General features: G+C 44.3%; 1 protein-coding gene across 1 annotated transcript in view; it reads right to left on the reverse strand.

Moving 5' to 3' along the window:
• Positions 1 to 264: 264 nt before the first annotated feature.
• LOC132901030 (NACHT, LRR and PYD domains-containing protein 12-like) overlaps positions 265 to 22,163 on the reverse strand; it is a 92,880-nt gene continuing 70,981 nt past the window's right edge. Inside the window, exons 5-11 of the mRNA XM_060943441.1 lie at positions 13,781 to 13,954; positions 12,855 to 13,028; positions 7,467 to 7,640; positions 4,590 to 4,763; positions 3,666 to 3,839; positions 427 to 593; positions 265 to 269 (exon numbers count right to left, since the gene is read on the reverse strand). Coding sequence (XP_060799424.1) covers positions 265 to 269; positions 427 to 593; positions 3,666 to 3,839; positions 4,590 to 4,763; positions 7,467 to 7,640; positions 12,855 to 13,028; positions 13,781 to 13,954 — 1,042 coding nt within the window. The remainder of the gene's footprint in view (positions 270 to 426; positions 594 to 3,665; positions 3,840 to 4,589; positions 4,764 to 7,466; positions 7,641 to 12,854; positions 13,029 to 13,780; positions 13,955 to 22,163) is intronic.

Genomic DNA, 22,163 nt, shown 5'->3' on the forward strand with positions numbered 1-22,163 from the left:
CAGTGTAGAACTTGCTTTTTCATTCCCAGGCTCCTTTCCTCCAGACTCTCCTCAGGCCCTAACACATCTTTTAAATACTAACTGTATTCTAATTATTTTTGTCACGTACATCAAGAGGGATTAATGCTGTAGACATTTTGCAATAAAGGTAAAAAATCAGATTTCTTTATTTATTCATAACTTTTTCTAGCAAAAAAAAAAAAGCAGCAGGTTTAAACACAGAGCCCTGGGAAACAGCACTTTGCACACGCAGAAAAGCCCAAATTACCCTGTATCACAACAGAAAAAGCCCAAATTCAGAAATACAGGGTGTAGCACAAATTATGTAATTGAAAGGCCTGCCTCTGCTTCAGTCTCACTATTAGAGAATGTGCCTTACTGAGGATCAGGTCATGTGACTCTCAGAGAGATGATCTTACCCCAGTCTCTCCAGTTTACAGTGAGGATTCTCCAGTACAGCAGAGAGACGCTTCACTCCTGAGTCTCTGAGTTTATTCCCAGACAGATCCAGTTCTCTCAGGTGTGAGGGGTTTGATCTCAGAGCTGAAGTCAGAGCAGCACAGCCTTCACCTGAGATTTCACAATAACTCAACCTGCAGAGAGACAATGACACACTCTTCACTCTCTCAGTTCAGGACACACAGATCAGTTCAGCAGGAACTTCATCAAAGAGACACTGCAGTCTTTAATCACAATGAAATACAGAAACTTCATCATGAATTATACAAGAGCAATAACTAAATTAAAAAATTCTCTTTAGTGTGTGTGTGTGTGTGTGTGTGTGTGTGTGTGTGCCAGCCCCATGAGAATGATTCCTCTTGACTGTAAAAACTCGGCAGTGAAACATGTGTCTTTTCATATGCAGGTTTTTATGTTTCTTAATAACTGAGATGAAACCCTCAATATAAGTTTTAAATGTAAACATGGTGACAGCAGCTACACTGTTCACCAGGACTGAAAGCCTGAGATGTTTCCAATGTGGGGACATCTGGGATAAAAAGTTGAGTTGGTGACACAGAGCTGTGCAGTCGGGGAGCTCAGGGGGGGCAACACGGCCGAGATACAGCACCAGCAGGGCGGAGACAGTCAGCAGGAGAGGTCAGTGCTGAGCCCAGCAGTAATGCTAATGATGCTTACACTGCAAGCCATCCTGATGCTAATGTTGATGCTTGTACAGATGCTAATTCTAACACTGGTGCTGGCGATAGCATCACTGCTAAACCTGAGGTGACTCCAGATGTTAGCAGTAGCGCTAGTGGTGATAATGCCGACACTTAGGTTGAGCTGGGAATCGAACCCGGGTCACTGGTGTAGTAACCCAGCAGCTGTGCCAGGGCATTCCCAATTTGCTGAAGCAGTGCATCGTGGCGAGCAAGGGCCTCATGTTGGCTTGCAAGTGTTCATCCACGAGTGTCCATGGTAGCTCCAAAGCTTGTTAAAGCAGCCATAATTTTCTGAAGTTTAGCCTGGTAGACAGCTGAAGAAGCCTCTGCTGAGTCAGTCATGACTGAGTCTTTCTGTTAGGTTGAGCTGGGAATCGAACCCGGGTCACTGGTGTAGTAACCCAGCAAACCCCCACTAGGCCACCAGGGGAATGACTCAAGTGCAGAGGAGTGAGACGAAAGTAGAGTTCAAACAGTTTATTTGCCAAAGCTCAGAAGTCCAGAAAATCCAAAGTTTGTGAAAAAGCAAAAATCCACAAGAGAAAAATACAAACACACAGGAGATATGAGAGAAACATACAAAAGTTCAAAAGTCCAAAAATCCAAAACCAAGGGAAAGGAAGCAAAAATCCAAACGCTCAGAAGATACAAAAACGGCAAGGGTCCAAATAAACAAAAACAGTCCAAAGGTCCTAAGAGTGTAGAATTCCAAAAACACAAGTAGACAGGCAAAGGTACACAGAACAAAAGGGGACTAGTCATGAACAGCACAAAAACTCAGTAACAAGAGACACAAAATGGGGTAGTATAAATACCCAAAGTAATAGAACACATGACCAGGTAAAATTGGCAATTAAGAAAATAGGCGGGGCAGTAAATAAAGAACAGGTGGGGCACAAGGCACATGAAAAACAAAGAAGCACATGGCTGTCAAAACAAACACAAATCACAGATACAATAGCTCCCTCTAGAGGCCGAGATAGTCACAACGCCTAACACACTGAGACTGTCACTAATCCCACAAAGCTGCAGCAGGAGAACACACAAGACTCCAACTAAAGAAAAATGGAGTCAAGAAACTTGGCAAAGGTGGAGAAAACTTAGTTAAAGAAGACAAAATATGGAAAGAGTAAGAAGTTGAGAAAATGGCAATCATCCAAAAAGCCCCAGTAAATCAGTAAAGATTGTAATGTGAGACAGTGAAAGAGCAGAGTGCAGTCGACGTGCTACAGGAGAACAGCTCACACACATGGAGGAGGGTGAGATCTCCTCAGATGAGGTGAGTTACTCTGACTGTTCAGGTGTGTCAGAAACACAGCCAGACGACATGAACTCCATCACTCAGATCAACCGCTTTCTAGAACAGACTAAAGGAAAAAGGACTATTTCACTGTCGAGTTCCTTCCCTGATAAGTCCAAGTTCATGAAATCAGCACAACACGTCACCAACAAAGAGAACCTGAAGGTGCTGTCACCGTGAAGAACATTTCAACTCAGGAAGTGGACATCAGCGGGATGAGAGACTCTTCTCAGTTAGTTGTGGACATGATCTATCTGCTCCTCTTTCTGGCGTTCTGGACTTTTCACTGTCTTTTCTGTCTCCACACATGAGACTGGACTGAAAACTCTGTGTCATGGACATTGAGAGACTGGACATGTCAGTGTGGAGTCAGTACACTCCTGCATCCTGAGCAAACACTGGACAAACACTTGGATTTATAAACTCCATCTACTGCAACTTGGATATCTGAGCTTAATTTCCAGACTTTCTATTTTCATGGACTTGTAAAGGTGTTCTGAGTGTGGACTTTCTGCTGGCATCGACTTCAAAATGAGAACAGACTGCAGAGGGTTCTGGGTTTTAGGGTGGGGGGATGAATGGTGTTGTTTATAAATATGTAATATGGGGCAGCACGGTGGTGTAGTGGTCAGCATGGTCGCCTCACAGCAAGAAGGTTCTGGGTTCGAACCCAGCGGCCGGCGGGGGCCTTTCTGTGTGGAGTTTGCATGTTCTCCCTCTGTCTGCGTGGGTTTCCTCCGGGTGCTCCAGTTTCCCCCACAGTCCAAAGACATGCAGTTAGGTTGACGTGGGGCGGCCTTGGGCTGAAGTGCCCTTGAGCGAGGTTCCGAACCCCTGACTGCTCCCCGGGCGCTCTGGTGTGGCTGCCCACTGCTCTGAGTGTGTGCGTGTGTTCACTGCTTCAGATGGGTTAAATGCGGTGGATGAATTTCACTGTACTTGAAGTGTGCATGCGATAAATAAAGGTTTCTTCTTCTTCTTCTTAAATATGTTACACATAAATATTTACATGATAAATACGAATGTAAGGCCTCATAAAAGTCAAAGTCTCTCTCTCTCTTTTCCTTCCTGAAAAAAAAAGAACTCTGGGCCCCCAAAAATCATGTTTATTTTCTTTTCATGTACAATCTAAAATTAGCAGCAAATGCTAAATATGTCTTAGTGAGGATCAGGTCATGTGACTCTCAGAGAGATGATCTTACCCCAGTGTCTCCAGTTTACAGTGAGGATTCTCCAGTACAGCAGAGAGACGCTTCACTCCTGAGTTTCTGAGTTTATTCCCAGACAGATCCAGTTTTCTCAGGTGTGAGGGGTTTGATCTCAGAGCTGAAGTCAGAGCAGCACAGCCTTCACCTGAGATTTCACAATAACTCAACCTGCAGAGAGACAATGACACACTCTTCACTCTCTCAGTTTATATAATTTGCATGGATTACTGCACTTTTATATCTGGAATATACTGTGGAGTTTAAATTACTTATTGTTATTATGTTTACAGCATTTAGCCGACGCCCTTATCCAGAGCGACTTATAGAAGTGTGTGTGGGCATCACTACATGCAAATCAGTTGTGCCAGGAACACACTTCACACATTATGGGTGATCAGCTTAAGCACAAAAGTAGGAAGAAAATCAGCCTTTCTATCAGAAATGTTTAGTTCATTTTAGTTTACACAAATATTTACACATAATTTTATGAAAAGATTGATAAATGAGACCCTGTGTGTGTGTGTGTGTGTGTGTGTGTGTGTGTGTGTGTGTGTGTGTGTGTGTGTGTAAAATCAAATTTAAAAGATGAATCAGGGCTGAGTTTACAAAAATCATTTCAAAGTTGAGGTCATTGTAACTGGGAGAGAGAGAGTTCAAAGTGATGCTCGCTCTACCATTAAACAATGATATTTGTGTTTTTGGGAAACTCGGCCCTGATCTGTTTATACTACTACAAACACTGAATACAGAAATACTGTGATCAGATCAGGAAAAAAGACATCAATGTGGAATTAAATGTAATGATTTTCCTCCTCACGATATTTGATGCTGAACCTAAAACCTCTGCTTCAGTCTCACTATTAGAGAATGTGTCTTACTGAGGATCAGGTCATGTGACTCCCAGAGAGATGATCTTACCCCAGTGTCTCCAGTTTACAGTGAGGATTCTCCAGTACAGCAGAGAGACGCTTCACTCCTGAGTCTCTGAGTTCATTCCCAGACAGATTCAGTTCTCTCAGGTGTGAGGGGTTTGATCTCAGAGCTGAAGTCAGAGCAGCACAGCCTTCATCTGAGATTTCACAATAACTCAACCTGCAGAGAGACAATGACACACTCTTCACTCTCTCAGTTTATAGAATTTTCATGGATTACTGCACTTTTATATCTGGAATATACTGTGGAGTTTAAATTACTTATTGTTATTATGTTTACAGCATTTAGCCGACGCCCTTATCCAGAGCGACTTATAGAAGTGTGTGTGGGCGTCACTACATGCAAATCAGTTGTGCCAGGAACACACTTCACACATTACGGGTGATCAACTTAAGTACAAACTTACAAAGAAAATCAGCCTTTCTGTCAGAAATGCTTAGTTCATTTTGGTTTACACAAATATTTACACACAATTTTATGAAAAGATTGAGAAATGAGACCCTGTGTGTGTGTGTGTGTGTGTGTGTGTGTGTGCGCGCGCATGAGTGAGAGTGATCAAATTTACAATGCCTTGAAAAAGTATTCATACCCCTTGAACTTTTTCACATTTTTCCACATTACAACCACGAACTTAAAAGTTTTTTATTGAGATTTTATGTGATAGACCAACACAGAGTAGCACATAATTGTGAAGTGAAACAAAAATAATAAATGGTCTTCAAAATTTTAAACAAATAAAAATCTGAAAAATATGATGTGCATTAGTATTCAGCCCCCCCTGCGTCAATACTTTGTAGAGCCACCTTTTGCTGCAATTACAGCTGCAAGTCTTTTGTGGTATGTCTCTACCAGCTTTGCACATCTAGAGACTGAAATTTTTGCCCATTCTTCTTTGCAAAATAGCTCAAGCTCAGCCAGATTGGATGGAGAGCGTCTGTGAACAGAAATTTTCAAGTCTTGCCACAGATGCTCAGTGGGATTTAGGTCTGGACTTTGACTGGGCCATTCTAACACATGAATATTCTTTGATCTAAACCATTCCATTGTAGCTCTGGCTGTATGTTTAGGGTCATTGTCTTGCTGGAAGGTGAATCTCCTTCCCAGTCCCAAGTCTTTTGTAGCCTCCAACAGGTTTTCTTCCAGGATTGCCCTGTATTTAGCTCCATCCATCTTCCCATCAACTCTGACCAGCTTCCCTGTCCCTGCTGAAGAAAAGCATCCCCACAGCATGATGCTGCCACCACCATGTTTCACAGTGGGGATGGTGTGTGCAGGGTGATGAGCAGTGTTAGTTTTCCGCCACACATAGCGCTTTGCATTTAGGCCAAAAAGTTCAACTTTGGTCTCATCTGACCAAAGCACCTTCTTCCACATGTTTGCTGTGTCCCCTACATGGCTTCTTATGCCTGTCGTTCAACAATGGCTTTCTTCTTGCCACTCTTCCAAAAAGGCCAGATTTGTGGAGTGTACGACTTATAGTTGTCCTGTGCACAGATTCTCCCACCTGAGCTGTGGATTTCTGCAGCTCCTCCAGAGTGATCATGGGCCTCTTGGCTGCTTCTCTGACCAGTGCTCTCCTTGCTCGCTCTGTCAGTTTAGGTGGACGGCCATGTCTCGGTAGGTTTGCAGTTGCGCCATACTTTTTCCATTTTTGAATGATGGATTGAACAGTGCTTCTTGAGATGTTCAGAGCTTGGGATATTTTTTTATAACCTAACCCTGCTTAAACTTCTCCAGAACTTTATCCCTGACCTGTCTGGTGAGTTGTTTGGTCTTCATGATGCTGTTTGTTCTTCAGTGTTCTCTAACAAACCACTGAGGCCTTCACAGAACAAGTGTATTTATGCTGAGAGTAAATTAGACTCTATTAACTAATTAGATGACTTCTGACGGCAATTGATTGCACTGGATTGTATTTAGAGGTATCAGAGTACAGGGGGCTGAATACTAATGCACACCACATTTTCAGATTTTTATTTGTTACAAATTTTGAAGACCATTTATCATTTTGGGGCAGCACGGTGATGTAGTGGTTAGCGCTGTCGTCTCACAACAAGAAGGTCCGGGTTCGAGCCCCGTGGCCGGTGAGGGCCTTTCTGTGTGGAGTTTGCATGTTCTCCCCGTGTCCGCGTGGGTTTCCTCTGGGTGCTCTGGTTTCCCCCGCAGTCCAAAGACATGCAGGTTAAGTTAACTGGTGGCTATAAATTGACCGTTTGTGTGAATGGTTGTCTGTGTCTATGTGTCAGCCCTGTGATGACCTGGCGACTTGTCCAGGGTGTACCCCACGTTTCACCTGTAGTCAGCTGGGATAGGCTCCAGCTTGCCTGCCACCCTGTAGAACAGGATAAAGCGGCTAGAGATAATGAGATGAGATGAGATTTATCATTTTCTTTTCACTTCACAATTATGTGCTACTCTTTGTTGGTCTATCACATAAAATCTCAATAAAAAAATTAAGTTTGTGGTTGTAAGGTGGAAAAATGTGAAAAAGTTCAAGGGGTATGAATACTTTTTCAAGGCATTGTAAAAGATGAATCAGGGCTGAGTTTACAAAAATCATTGAAAAGTTGAGATCATTGTAACTGGGAGAGAGAGAGTTCAAAGTGATGCTTGCTCTACCATTAAAACGATGATGTTTGTGTTTTTGGGAAACTCGGCCCTGATCTGTTTATACTACTACAAACACTGAATACAGAAATACTGTGATCAGATCAGGAAAAGACATCAATGTGGAATTAAATGTAATGATTTTCCTCCTCAGGATATTTGATGCTGAACCTAAAACCTCTGCTTCAGTCTCACTATTAGAAAATGTGTCTTACTGAGGATCAGGTCATGTGACTCTCAGAGAGATGATCTTACCCCAGTGTCTTCAGTTTACAGTGAGGATTCTCCAGTACAGTAGAGAGACGCTTCACTCCTGAGTCTCTGAGTTTATTCACAGACAGATCGAGTTTTCTCAGGTGTGAATGGTTTGATCTCAGAGCTGAAGTCAGGGCAGCACAGCCTTCATCTGAGATTTCACAATAACGCAACCTGCAGAGAGACAATGACACATTCTTCACTCTCTCAGTTCAGGACACACAGATCAGTTCAGCAGGAACTTTTTCATCAAAGAGACACTGCAGTCTTTAATCACAATGAAATACAGAAAATTAGTCATGAATTATATGAGAGCAATAACTATATAACAAATTCTATTGTGTGTGTGTGTGTGTGTGTGTGTGTGTGTGTGTGTGTGTTTGCCAGCCCCATGAGAATGATTCCTCTTGACTGTAAAAACCCGGCAGTGGAACATGTCGTGTCTTTTCACTTGCAGGTTTTTATGTTTCTTAATAACTGAGATGAAACCCTCGATATAAGTTTTAAATGTAAACATGGTGATAGCAGCTACACTGTGTTCACCAGGACTGAAAGCCTGAGATGTTTCCAGTGTGGAGACATCGTGGATAAAAAGTTGAGTTGGTGACACAGAGCTGTGCAGTTGGGGAGCTCAGGGGGCGACACGGCCGAGATACAGCACCAGCAGGGCGGAGACAGTCAGCAGGAGAGCAGAAGAGGTCAGTGCTGAGCCCAGCAGTAATGCTAATGATGCTAATGCTAATTCTAACACTGGTGCTGGTGATAGCATCACTGCTAAATCTGAGGTAACTCTGTGGTGATTTTATGTGCACAAAAACATACACACCTGAAGTAATCACAAATGTATTGATTCATATAACCACACATACACTAATTTCCTTTTATGCTGATTATATATTAATTCAAAGCTGAGTATGTTAATTTGAATAAATGAAGTTAATTCTATTACAAGTCATAATAAATTGGATTATGAATGATCATAATTACAGTAAAATCCAGCAAAGACATTGTTTATACTGAAGGTTGTTTTGTGCTTAGTGTTGCCACCTGTCCCGGTTTTTCCTGATTGTCCCGGATTTTCATGGTCTGTCCCGGAAAAAAAAAAAAAAAATCCAGGACACTGAATGTCCCGTTTTTTTGTACATAATGGGCAAAATGTGTATTTCAACTTGCGAGCCAGCTGAGAACCAGTTTGCTTTTCCGAGCTCGCCGTGCTAGGCGGAGCCACGTCATTACGTTGCTGAATACGTCACTTACGTCGCTGTATACGTCAGTTACGGCGCTACGTTTGCATAAACCTTGGCGCAAATATCAAAGCAAAAACAACAACAACAATAATAATGATGATGATGGCTGACTTCGCGTTTGTACAGCTGCTGCTTCTCGTTGCTTAAAAATGGCGATCTTTCGCAGTCTTGTTATTGTTGTTGGTCTTAACAACTCCGCCCCCCCCCGCTGACGTAAGCGGTTCTTTCCTCTGGCCCAGCAGAGAGTTGGTGCTAGCCTGGAACCGGTTTTTCTGGCCCAGAGCCAGTTCTTTGTCAGTGGAAAAAGAAACCCGGTTCCAAACTAAGCACTGGCCCCGAACCAGCCCTGGAACTGCTTTGGTGGAAAAGGGGCAATGGAGGATGCTTGGACTGATAAAAGAAACAGACTCTCTGTTGCAATGGTGAAGGCTGAGCTTCAAGTCAGGCTAAACTTTCAGTTGTCCTGTACTGAGTTCAAGACATTCATTGAAAATCAGCCAGGACTCATAGCAGCAGCAAAGAAAAACACCAAATATAAATGGAAGATTAGGTAAGGTTTTGGTGAATTAAATGAAATAGTGTAGTGTAGTACATACTCCTGTATGTGCCCAGTTATATCAGTTACATGTCCTCCTATGTATTTGTTTAGCCAAGAGCAGCAAGCAGCAGAGGCACAGGCAAGCACAAGCAAAGCACACGCCACACTCTAAGCAATCAGGTAAGCTGTTTGACACTACACCTTACATTGTTACATTCAGGTATTCTTAGATACAATGAAAAATTAATTATTTTTATTCCACATAAGCAAACAAACAGAACTTTAATTATGTATTCCCCTTTTACCTGTGCCCACTACTGCCCCCAGGTGTCCACAACCAAAAACTGTTGGAAATAAACCAAAATAATGAAGACCTGCTTTATTATGTAAAGCAATTAACTAAACAAATAACTAGCAAAAGCGTCATTTTTACTAATTAGAGCAATACAATTTCAGCGTAGAAGGGTGATTTTTGTATTGGGTTAGATGTGCGAAGGGTGCCGTTGCTTACAAGCAAAAAGGTCGATTGGATGGTCGAAATGTCCAGGATTTTTGTCAGACACAGGTGGCAACCCTATTTGTGCTAAGTGTATTATTCTGACTCCAACACCTGGAGCATTATCATATGTGGGAATGAGAAAGCCAAGACCATGTGGAATTAACCAACTGTTCATTCTGGAGTGTGTGCATACCGACGGAGTACTTTTATCAGGTTGTTCTAAATTGGGTAGTGTTAGAAGCTGCAGAGTGCATTTTCTTTTTTTAAAATTATATGGAGTAGCAGACTGATCAAAGCCACGAGTGGTTTGTTTACTCACACCTGCAGCCTGTATTAGCCTTAAACTTGATCTGAACCCAGTCATTTTGAATCATGTACTGTACGCTCTGAATGCTGAGTTGTTTATACCATACCCCATCTTATTGTATGTTTTGACTCTTTCTGAATTAACCGTTCATACAAAATATGAGAAGCGTGAGATGTATTGGCCAATAGAAAATGTTGAAGTGGTACGATGTGACATGAAACCCAATTAAATTATTTGTATACATTGTTTTGTCCTTGAGACAGTATAAAATGAGAACTTTGTCATTTTTGAGTCGGTTCAATCTGCAGACGGAACTCGGCTTTTACTGGTTGAATAAAAGTCTAAACTTTTCTGCAACTTCTTGGACTTTGAATCATTTTTTGTTTGGAGACTTGGAGAGTTTCCACGACAACTCCAGATGTTAGCAGTAGCGCTAGTGGTGATACTGGCCTTAATGCCGACACTGAGACTGTCACTATTCCCACAAAGCTGCAGCAGGAGAACACACAAGACTCCAACTAAAGAAAAATGGAGTCAGGGAACTTGGCAAAGGTGGAGAAAACTTAGTTAAAGAAGAAAAAATATGGAAAGAGTAAGAAGTTGAGAAAATGCCAATCATCCCAAAAGCCCCAGTGAATCAGTAAAGAGTGAAAGAGCAGAGTGCAGTCGAGGTGCTACAGGAGAACAGCTCACACACATGGAGGAGGGTGAGATCTCCTCAGATGAGGTGAGTTACTCTGACTGCTCAGGTGTGTCAGAAACACAGCCAGATGACATGAACTCCATCACTCAGATCAACCGCTTTCTAGAACACACTAAAGGAAAAAGGACTATTTCACTGTTAAGTTCCTTCCCTGATAAGTCCAAGTTCATGAAATCAGCACAACATGCAGGGCTCGAAATTCGCGGTGGTCCGGTCGCCCGAGGCGACTTAATTTGCCATTTAGCAGGTAATTCCTGTCACTAGCCAGCCCGGCTGGCTAGTTGAAAATAAAAAATATATATGAAGCGAAGATTCAGACACACCGTCAACTAAAGCCGCCACATATTAAGCGTGTGCCATGTCTGTGTTAATCAATGTGTTTATCAGCAGGACGGAAAATACCGAAGAATTCCGAATCATATCGTGTATGAGTCAGGCTGTCGTTTTTTTCACTACTGCGCATGCATATAACGCATCTCGTTGAATATCGCGGTAATCACGTGTACTATTGGACCAGGTGGGTGGAGCACAGAAGCACGGCAGGCCAGAACTGAGTTCTCAATGAACAATTTATTACTAGCTTTTCAGCCTTTTATCACTTCCCAGCCTCATGCGCGCGCACACATGTTCTGGTTGGGGAGAGAGAGCTCCCTTTCTCTGCTCTCCTCTCCTTTTAAAGGGCGCAGTCACTGGGGAAGATACACAAACAGGTTAATCCCCATCAGGTGCAATGATTCCACCACTTACCTTCCCTGACTCCGCCCTCCATTCACAGACCGATGCTTGGCCACGCCCCCGCTGCCACATCACGTTATCAAATTCAATAGATGTGGCCACATTATCACCCATTTAAACACGTGTGTTTTTTTGTTGTTTACATCTACATCTGCCAAAGCTACGTTGCGATGTGGAATTTTCTGAAAGGTGTACAGAAACCGCCAGAGATGGGGACAAAGCGACCTCGGTCTGAAGAGGAGAAAAAGGCCGCCGATAAAGCGTACAAAAAGGAGAAACGACAACGGACTTATAAGCAAATGTGGGAGCAGGGTAGGCCTTGGCTGCGATACGATTTTTATGGAATAATTTTTTTTTTTCCAAGTTGATTCCCAGTCAATATGAAGCTCCTAATGTTTTCTCTCTCATAAATGGTTAAATACAGAAAGCATGTTGGACATATTTTGGGTGCTATAGTCATGATAGTAAGTATATTTGTTTTCAATACTCATACACCAAGTGGCCAAGTTTTCCAATATATTATTATTTGTTGATATTATATTATGGTGCTCTGTGTTCTCATTTATGTATTTAACAACAGTATCAAAATACTCGGGTCTTGAAATAAATGCACATTAGTCATGAACAATGGTAACAACTCTCTTTTGCGTTATTTTTGACAGAAGTAAAATTCATACATGAACAAATTTTGGCTAGTTGATTTTCTGTTTGGCTAGTTACTTTGGAAGGTAACTAGTCCGGCTGGCTGGAAAAAAAAATATGAATTTCTAGGCATGACATGTCACCAAGAAAGAGAACCTGAAGGTGCTGTCACCGTGAAGAACATTTCAACTCAGGAAATGGACATCAGCGGGACAAAAGACTCTTCTCAGTTAATCGTGGACACGATCTATCTGCTCCTCTTTCTGGTGTTCTGGACTTTTCACTGTCTTTTCTGTTTCCACACATGAGACTGGACTGAAAACTCTGTGTCATGGACATTGAGAGACTGGATATGTCAGTGTGGAGTCAGTACACTCCTGCATCCTGAGCAAACACTTGGATTTATAAACTCCATCTACTGCAACTTGGATATCTGATCTTGATTTCCAGACTTTCAAAATGAGAACAGACTGCAGAGGGTTCTGGGTTTTAGGGTGGGGGGTTGATTGGTGTTTATAAATATGTAAATTTGTTAGACTGATGAATGAAAGACATCAAAAAAGTCAAAGTCTCTCTCCCCTTCCTTTCCACAAACAAAAACATCTGGGTTCACAACAAAAATCATGTTTGTTTTCGATCATGTACAATCCAAAATGATGTCGGTAAATACATCTAACTGAGGATCAGGTCATGTGACTCTCAGAGAGATGATCTTACCCCAGTGTCCCCAGTTTACATTGAGGATTCTCCAGTACAGCAGAGAGACGCTTCACTCCTGAGTATCTGAGTTTATTCCCAAACAGATTCAGTTTTCTCAGGTGTGAGGGGTTTGATCTCAGAGCTGAAGTCAGAGCAGCGCAGCCTTCATCTGAGATTTCACAATAACTCAACCTGCAGAGAGACAATGACACACTCTTCACTCTCTCAGTTTATATAATTTGCATGGATTACTGCACTTTTATATCTGGAATATCCTGTGGAGTTTAAATTACTTATTGTTATTATGTTTACAGCATTTAGCCGATGCCCTTATCCAGAGCGACTTATAGAAGTGTGTGTGGGCGTCACTACATGCAAATCAGTTGTGCCAGGAACACACTTCACACATTACGGGTGATCAACTTAAGTACAAACTTATGGAGAAAATCAGCCTTTCTGTCAGAAATATTTAGTTCATTTTGGTTTACACAAATATTTACACACAATTTTACAAAAAGATTGATAAATGAGACCCTGTGTGTGTGTGTGTGTGTGTGTGTGTGTGTGTGTGTGTGTGTGTGTGTGTGTGTGTGTGTAAAATCAAATTTAAATGATGAATCAGGGCTGAGTTTACAAAAATCATTGCGAAGTTGAGATCATTGTAACTGGGAGAGAGAGAGTTCAAAGTGATGCTCGCTCTACTATTAAACAATGATGTTTGTGCTTTTGGGAAACTCGGCCCTGATCTGTTTATACTACTACAAACACTGAATACAGAAATACTGTGATCAGATCAGGAAAAAACATCAATGTGGAATGAAATGTAATGATTTTCCTCCTCAGGATATTTGATGCTGAACCTAAAACCTCTGCTTCAGTCTCACTATTAGAGAATGTGTCTTACTGAGGATCAGGTCATGTGACTCTCAGAGAGATGATCTTACCCCAGTGTCTCCAGTTTACAGTGAGGATTCTCCAGTACAGCAGAGAGACGCTTCACTCCTGAGTCTCTGAGTTTATTCCCAGACAGATCCAGTTCTCTCAGGTGTGAGGGGTTTGATCTCAGAGCTGAAGTCAGAGCAGCACAGCCTTCATCTGAGATTTCACAATTACACAACCTGCAGAGAGACAATGACACACTCTTCACTCTCTCAGTTCAGGACACACAGATCAGTTCAGCAGGAACTTTTTCATCAAAGAGACACTGCAGTCTTTAATCACAATGAAATACAAAAACTTGAGTCATGAATTATATGAGAGCAACAACTAAATAACAAATTCTATTTAGTGTGTGTGTGTGTGTGTGTGTGTGTGTGTGTTTGCCAGCTCCATGAGAATGATTCCTCTTGACTGTAAAAACTCGGCAGTGAAACATGTCGGATCTTTTCACATGCAGGTTTTTTATGTTTCTTAATAACTGAGATGAAACCCTTGATATAAGTTTTAAATGTAAACATGGTGATAGCAGCTACACTGTGTTCACCAGGACTGAAAGCATGAGATGTTTCCAGTGTGGAGACATCGGGGATAAAAAGTTGAGTTGGTGACACAGAGCTGTGCAGTCGGGGAGCTCAGGGGGCAACACGGCCGAGATACAGCACCAGCAGGGCGGAGACAGTCAGCAGGAGAGCAGAAGAGGTCAGTGCTGAGCCCAGCAGTAATGCTAAGGATGCTAACACTACAAACAATCTTGACACTAATTTTAATGTGTGTACAGATGCTAATTCTAACACTGGTGATGGCGATAGCATCGCTGCTAAACCTGAGGTGACTCCAGATGTTAGCAGTAGCGCTAGTGGTGATACTGGCCTTAATGCCGACACTGAGACTGTCACTAATCCCACAAAGCTGCAGCAGGAGAACACACAAGACTCCAACTCAAGAAAAATTGACTCAAGAAACTTGGCAAAGGTGGAGAAAACTTAGTTAAAGAAGAAACAAATATGGAAAAACTAAGAAGTTAAGAAAATGCCAATCATCTCAAAAGCCCCAGTGAATCAGTAAAGAGTGTAATGTGAGACAGTGAAAGAGCAGAGTGTAGTCGAGGTGCTACAGGAGAACAGCTCACACACATGGAGGAGGGTGAGATCTCCTCAGATGAGGTGAGTTACTCTGACTGCTCAGGTGTGTCAGAAACACAGCCAGATGACATGAACTCCATCACTCAGATCAACCGCTTTCTAGAACAGACTAAAGGAAAAAGGACTATTTCACTGTTGAGTTCCTTCCCTGATAAGTCCAAGTTCAGGAAATCAGCACAGCACGTCACCAAGAAAGAGAACCTGAAGGCGCTGTCTCCGTGAAGAACATTTCAACTCAGGAAATGGACATCAGTGGTGTTCTGTTATTTATATTTGCAATGGAGTAATATCTGGAGGCTTGACACAGGACATATGACAGACACTTCTTGTTGGTTTACTCTGTACTTTATTACACTCCCCCGTGCAACACAATACAACTCCACAAGGTTACTACCCAGGTATTTTACCTAATACTACATCCCCCTTTCCAAATAAAGAACCTTCCCTGGGAATATGCATGAGTAGGCCTTAGTAAACAGTATGAAAACTGTAAATAGAGAAATATTCACTTTCCTTCACAGATGTAACGTATAGGACAGTGTTTTAACTCATGTATTAACAGGATCAATATTAATAAGGACACGTATGGCTTATCCTGCCTTTTATCATTATCTTTATCTGTGAAACACTTTTGCTACGCAAACAACAAAATATTTTTCAGCATGTGCCGATGTAAACATTTTAACTCCCTCCAGTATAAGTGCTTGGTAAACAATGAAACATTTTTCAGTGTAACTTCAGTAAACACATCTAGCATTGCAAAACAACAAAATAACAAAATAGTCCTTTTAAAGAGTCTTTTCATCAATCACCTGTTCTTCTCCTCCTGTCTCTGAGGGATGGTGTGGACTACCAAAACCCTCCAACTGAGTGTGAGGATTATTCTGCCCCATAGCTCACTCAGCTGCTAAATTTATGAACAAGCAAAGTCTTTCAGGTACACTGGAGGTGCCCTGATTCTGGTAGAAAAGCGTCTCTAACACATTGGAGCCTGCTGACTGCTGTTTTGCTGGACCTCAGGTGTGACAGAAGTAGTCACTGCATCAGGAGCAGTATTTTCAGGTGTTGCCTCAGGTAAGTTAGTAGGTGTTTCAGGTGCTCCAGGGGTTGGTGAGAGATGGTATCTGTTTCTATGCAAGGTGCCCCTAGTTGTCTCACTGATGTAGGACCTTGGCGTGTCTGCTGTAGACAAAACTTTGCCTCTTTTGAGCATATCTGTGACCCACACCTGATCTCCAGGTTGCAGGTGTGGCAAGTCATGCGCTCAGTGTCTGCGGTCATAGTTTTGCTACTGTTTTTGTCTGTATCTCTGTTCTGTTGTTTTCAGTTTTTCCATGTCTGCACATCTCAGTTTGACCTGGGATGGAATGACAGGAACAGTTGTTCTTATTCTCCTCCCCATGAGGAGTTCTGTGGGACTGTATCCATTCGCCAGAGGTGCAGCGCGGTAGACCATGATGGCTAGGTAAGGATCACTGGATTTCTTGAGAAGACTTTCAATTGGCCTTACAGCACACTCAGTCTCCCCATTGCTCTGTGGGAAATGGGGACTGGATGTCACATGTTTGAAGCTCCAATCCTGTGCAAATTTTCTGAAGGACTCAGATGCAAACTGTGGCCTACTGTCTGAGCGCACTTCTTCTGGTATCCCGTGACATGCAAAGATAGACTTGAAGTGCTCGATCACTGCTTCTGACAACATGGATGTTAGTCTGGCCACTTCAAAATATCTTGAGCAATAGTCCACAATGACCAAGTAATGCTTGTTTCCTGTCTGAAACAAATCTGCTCCTCCAGTGGACCATGGCCTTGATGGGAACTCTGTAGGTAGTATCGTTTCTCTGAGATTTGTTCTCTCATGGGCACATTTGTCACAGTTCTCTATCATTTTTTTTAAAGATATGTTTTGGGCTTTTTTCAGCTTTATTATTGGATAGGACAGTGTAGAGACAGGAAATGAGCGGGAGAGAGAGACTGGGAGGGATCGGGAAATGACCTCGGGTCGGAATCAAACCCGGGTCCCCGGATTTATGTTATGGCACCTTATCCACCTGAGCCATGACGCCCCAGTTCTCTATCATTTTTGTCAGCTCTCTGCTGAGGCCCGGCCACCACACCGACTGCTTAGCTCTCTCCCTGCATTTGATTATTCCCAGGTGGCCCTCATGCAGCTTGGACAGCACGTTTGCTCTGAGTCATGTTGGGATTACTCTCCTGCTGACATAGAGTAGCAGACCATTGTTGACCATGAGTTCACCTGAGAATGGCAGACAGGTTTGGAACACTCTTTCAGTTGAGAACTTACTGTATCTGCCATCCCTCCACACAGAATTTCTTCAGTTGCTGGAGAATGGCGTCATGGTCCTGACGTGTCCGTATTTCTCCGAGTCTCTTTTCTGTAGCTCGCAGGCTTGCAATGACAGGATCAACATACAGGTTGATTTCCTCCTCTTGCAGAGCCTCTGCCATGTTGCTGACAGGAGCTCTGGATAGCACATCTGCGGTTGCAATGTTTTTGCCAGCCACATGTGAGATGGTAGAGGAGAACCTCATTAATCTCATGCGCAGATGCTGTATGCGTGGTGGGAGTTCATCTAAGCTCTTGGAACCCAGCAGGGGAACTAGAGGCTTGTGTTCAGTTTTAATATGGAAGCTTTTCCCAATGAGGAACTCAGCAAACCTCTCACAGGCCCATGTTGAAGTGAATGCCTCCTTCCCAATCCGGGCGTATCGCTGTTTGGTACTGCCGAGGGCTCTCGAAGCACATGCCACTGGTTTCCATCCTGTGTATGCCTGCTGCTGGAGAAGTACGGCGCCCAACCTGAATGAGGTCGAATCGGCAGAGACAAGTGTTTCAGCATTCAGGTCATACAGTGCCAGCCCTGGCGGTGATGTCAGTTCTGCTTTGATGCTATCAAAAGCCTGCTGCTGCTTCTGCTGTGGCCCCCAGGCCCACATGTTGGACTTTTTCAGTAGGTCTCTGCAAGGACGCATTTTCTCTGCCAAGTGAGGCAGGAACTTCCCAAGATGGTTTGTCATCCCCAGAAAGCATCTCACCTTGCTGATGTTGTTTGGCTCTTTTATGGCTTTGACAGTATTCAACTTATCTGCGCTGACCCCTGATGCCTCAATAACCTGCCCCAGGAATTTTATCCTACTTTTTGAGAACTCACAATTGTCATTGAGTGTAACTCCCACCTCCTGTAGGCATGATCGTGCCCTCTGCAGTCTCTCATCTTGCTCACTCTGTGTGGCTCACCAGATGAGCACATCATCCATCTGACACAGAACACCATCCAGGCCCTCCAGAATGCGTGATGTGTTTCTGGAAGTGTTCTGGTGCTGATGAGATTCTGAAGCACCGATGGTTGTAACAGTACTGCCCAGATGGGGTAATGAAGGCGGTTAGCAGGGAAGACTCCTTGGACAGTGGAATCTGCCAAAATCCAGCACTGGCATCCAACTTTGAAAACACTTTGGCTCCAGCAAGTTGTTCGAAGGTGTGTTCAACTGAGGGGAGTGAGTGTTTCTCTCTCATCAGTGATTTATTCAGCTCAGTGAGGTCGGTGCATATTCTCACCCTGCCCGAGCCTGTACACTTAGGCACCACCACCATGGGTGCACACCACTCCGTCGGCTCTTCCACCTTAGAGATGACTCCTTGCTGCTCCAGATGATTCAGCTCCTCTTTAGCCTTTGGTAGGAGAGGGAGGGAGATGCGCCTGGGCATTAAGAGGGAGAAAGGCTGCACCCCAGGCTTCAGTACAATGTTGTACTCACCCTCCATTTTCCCTAGACCACTAAAAAGCTTTGGAAACTTCATTTTTACAGTCTCTTTGGAGTTCAGGCTGATGTTCTCCACTCTAGTGACCAGCTGCAATGCTATGGCAGCCATTGGGCCTCGTAGTGACATGCTCAGCCCTTTCACTGTTAGGACTGGGACTGTTTTGGCCTCTAGAGGCCGCTGTTATGTTTATCTTGTCATGGTTGTTTTGGCTTCGAGAGGCCGCCACTGTGTTTTGTGTTTATCTTGATTGCCTGTTTCCTGCCCCGCCCTGTTCCTTAATTAGTTTGTGTATAAATACCCCTCTGTTTGTTCCCCTCATCATGGAGTCTTTATGCTATGTTGTCTAGTGCCAGTTTCCTCTGTCCCACGTATCTTGCCTGTGCCCTTGTGTTTTTGATGTTTTTGCTTTCTTTGGACTTTGTATTTTTGATCTTCTGAGCATTCTGCATTTTTGCCTTTCCTTTTGTTTTTGGGACTTTGAACCTTTGGATATTTTTATTTTTGGTCATCTTCTGAGCTTTTGGATTTTCTTTTTGTTTTTTCCATCGGATTGTATATATTGTAAATAAACTGTTTTTTGATACTCTACCTACGCCTCACACCTCTGCACTTGAGTCATCCCCCTGGTGGCCTAGTGGGGGTTTGCTGGATTATCACACCAGTGACCTGGGTTCGAATCCCAGCAAAACCCTAACAGAAAGACTCCGTCATGACCGACTCAGCAGAGGCTGCTTCAACTGTCTACCCAGCCAACCTTCAGGGAATTATGGCAGCTCTGACACACTTCGGAGCGACCATGGACGAACACTTGCGAGCCAATGTGAGGCCCTTGCTCACCACGAGGTACTGCTTCAGCAAATTGGGAGAACCCTGGCACAGCTGACTCATCTGCCCGCATATCCTGATTCTGCTCCCGCTCCAGTGCCTCCTGCCACACTGTCTCCTTCACCTCGTGAACCCAGCCTTCCTGCACCACAGAGGTATGACGGTGAGTGCCGGGAGTTCCTTACCCAGTGCCAACTCACCTTTGAGCTTCAGCCTACCACCTACACTATGGATCACTGCAAGACTGCCTTTGTGATAACCTTGTTAGCTGGTAAGGCTTGGGCAACGGCCATTTGGCAGAGACAGGGACCCGAGTGCTCTGATTTCAAGCTGTTTATGGAGGAGATGCTTCGTGTCTTCGATCAGGCAGACATCAGTAAAGACGCAGCCAGGAAGCTCATGTCCATCCGGCAAGAAGGAAGCGTTGCGGACTACGCCATCGTGTTCCGGATGGTCGCAGTAGTCAGCGGATGGAATGAAGCAGCACTGGTTTCAGCCTTTCACCATGGTTTGTCTGACCCCATCAAAGACGGCCTGGCCTTATCGGATGCCCAAGTGAACTCGAAACTCTGATCTCACATTCTACTCCTCTTGACAACAGGATTAGAGAACGCCGCCAAGTCCTGAGTCTCCCCGGCCTCACTGCATCAACATGGAGCCCGTCTACCTCCTCCAGTGACTGTCCAGAACCCATGCAAGTGGGCCGTACTTGCCTCTCCGCATCTGAGAGGGAGCGCAGAAGGAGGGACAAGTGCTGCATCTACTGTGGCAAGCCTGGCCACTTCCGAGCATCATGTCCTGAGCTCTCGGGAAAAGGACCGCCCCGTCCAGCCAAGGGAGGGTTGTGACGGGGCCTACCCTCTCCCCCGAACTCCCTGGCCAAGGTGTCTACATTCCGGTCTCCATCTCCTGGGGTGAGTCCGTCCACTCTTGTCAGGCCTTGTTAGACTTGTTAGACTTGTTATAGGGGCGGCTGGAAACTTTATGGATGTTCACTTCGCCCAAAGTATCAATGTCCCGACTGCACCTCTTGAAGTCCCACTGTCTGTGTCTGCCCTGGATGGCCAAGCCTTAGGTGACGGAAGAGTCACCCAAGTAACTTCTCCAGTCTTCCTCCAGTCTCAAGGTCACAAGGAAGAAATATCCCTGCACCTGATTCCTTCACCTGTTTTCCCAGTTATTCTGGGTCTTCCTTGGCTTACTGGCCACAACCCTCGTATAGACTGGGTCAGTAGCCAGGTTGTGGAGTGGGGTCCTGCTTGCTATGCCTCTTGTCTGCTCTCTAGCTCCTGTGTCTCCTGCCGAGCTACCTGATCTCACCGAGTTATCTCAAGTTCCCACAGAGTACTGGGATCTCAAGGAAGTTTTCAGTAAGAGCAGAGCCGCCATTCTCCCTCCGCACCATGCCTACGACTGTGCCATCGATTTGCTCCCTGGGACTACCCTTCCTCGTGGCAGACTGTTTTCCCTCTCTCAGCCAGAACGCAAGGCCATGGAGGAGTACATCAAGGAAGCCTTGGCCTCTGGGTTCATTCGACCCTCCACCTCACCCGCTGGTGCTGACTTCTTCTTTGTCGGCAAGAAGGATGGGGGCTCCGGCCATGTATTGATTATAGGGGTCTGAACAAGGTCACTGTATGCAACTGCTATCCCCTTCCACTGATCAAATCAAATAAAATCAAGTTTATTTGTATAGCGCTTTTAACAATAAACATTGTCGCAAAGCAGCTTTACAGAATTTGAATGACTTAAAACATGAGCTAATTTTATCCCTAATCTATCCCCAGTGAGCAAGCCTGTGGCGACGGTGGCAAGGAAAAACTCCCTCAGACGACATGAGGAAGAAACCTCAAGAGGAACCAGACTCAAAAGGGAACCCATCCTCATTTGGGCAACAACAGACAGCCTGACTATAATATTAACAGTTTTAACAGGTATAAACCTCAACTGTCCTCATGGGGCCGTCCTTCACAGGAGCGGTGCGATAAAACTCCGACCAGACACAGGGCACCAGGATGGATCAAGCAGGTCCGAGGGGCAGAAGAGGCCAGCATCTCAATCCCAGGATCAACATGTAACTCAGAGGGACAGATTGGGGGGGGGATGTCTACAGCGTTCGATCTGCTCCAAGGCGCCACTGTCTTCATCAAATTGGATTTACGGAACGCATACCACCTCATCCGTATCTGACAGGGAGACGAGTGGAAGACTGCCTTTAACAGCCCGTCTGGGCACTACGAGTACCAGGTGATGCCCTTCAGACTCACCAACGCACCAGCTGTTTTTCAGGCCCTAATCAACGACGTCTTGAGGGACATGATTAACCTGTACGTTTTTGTCTACCTCGACAACATCCTAATCTTTTCCAAGACCGTGCAGGAGCACCGCCACCATGTCCGCCAGGTTCTCCAGAGGCTGCTACAGAACAATCTGTTCGCTAAGGCCCAGAAATGCGAATTTCATGTTCCCGAGGTCTCCTTTCTGGGTTTTATTGTACGGACAGGCCAACTCCAGATGGATCCAGCCAAGACCCTGGCCGTCCGGGACTGGCCCACCCCCAAGTCCGTCAAAGAGGTTCAGAGGTTCTTAGGATTTGCTAACTTCTACCGCAAGTTCATCAGGAACTTTAGTTCT

The sequence above is a fragment of the Neoarius graeffei genome, chromosome 16, assembly GCF_027579695.1.
Source record: "Neoarius graeffei isolate fNeoGra1 chromosome 16, fNeoGra1.pri, whole genome shotgun sequence".
NCBI lineage: Eukaryota > Metazoa > Chordata > Actinopteri > Siluriformes > Ariidae > Neoarius > Neoarius graeffei.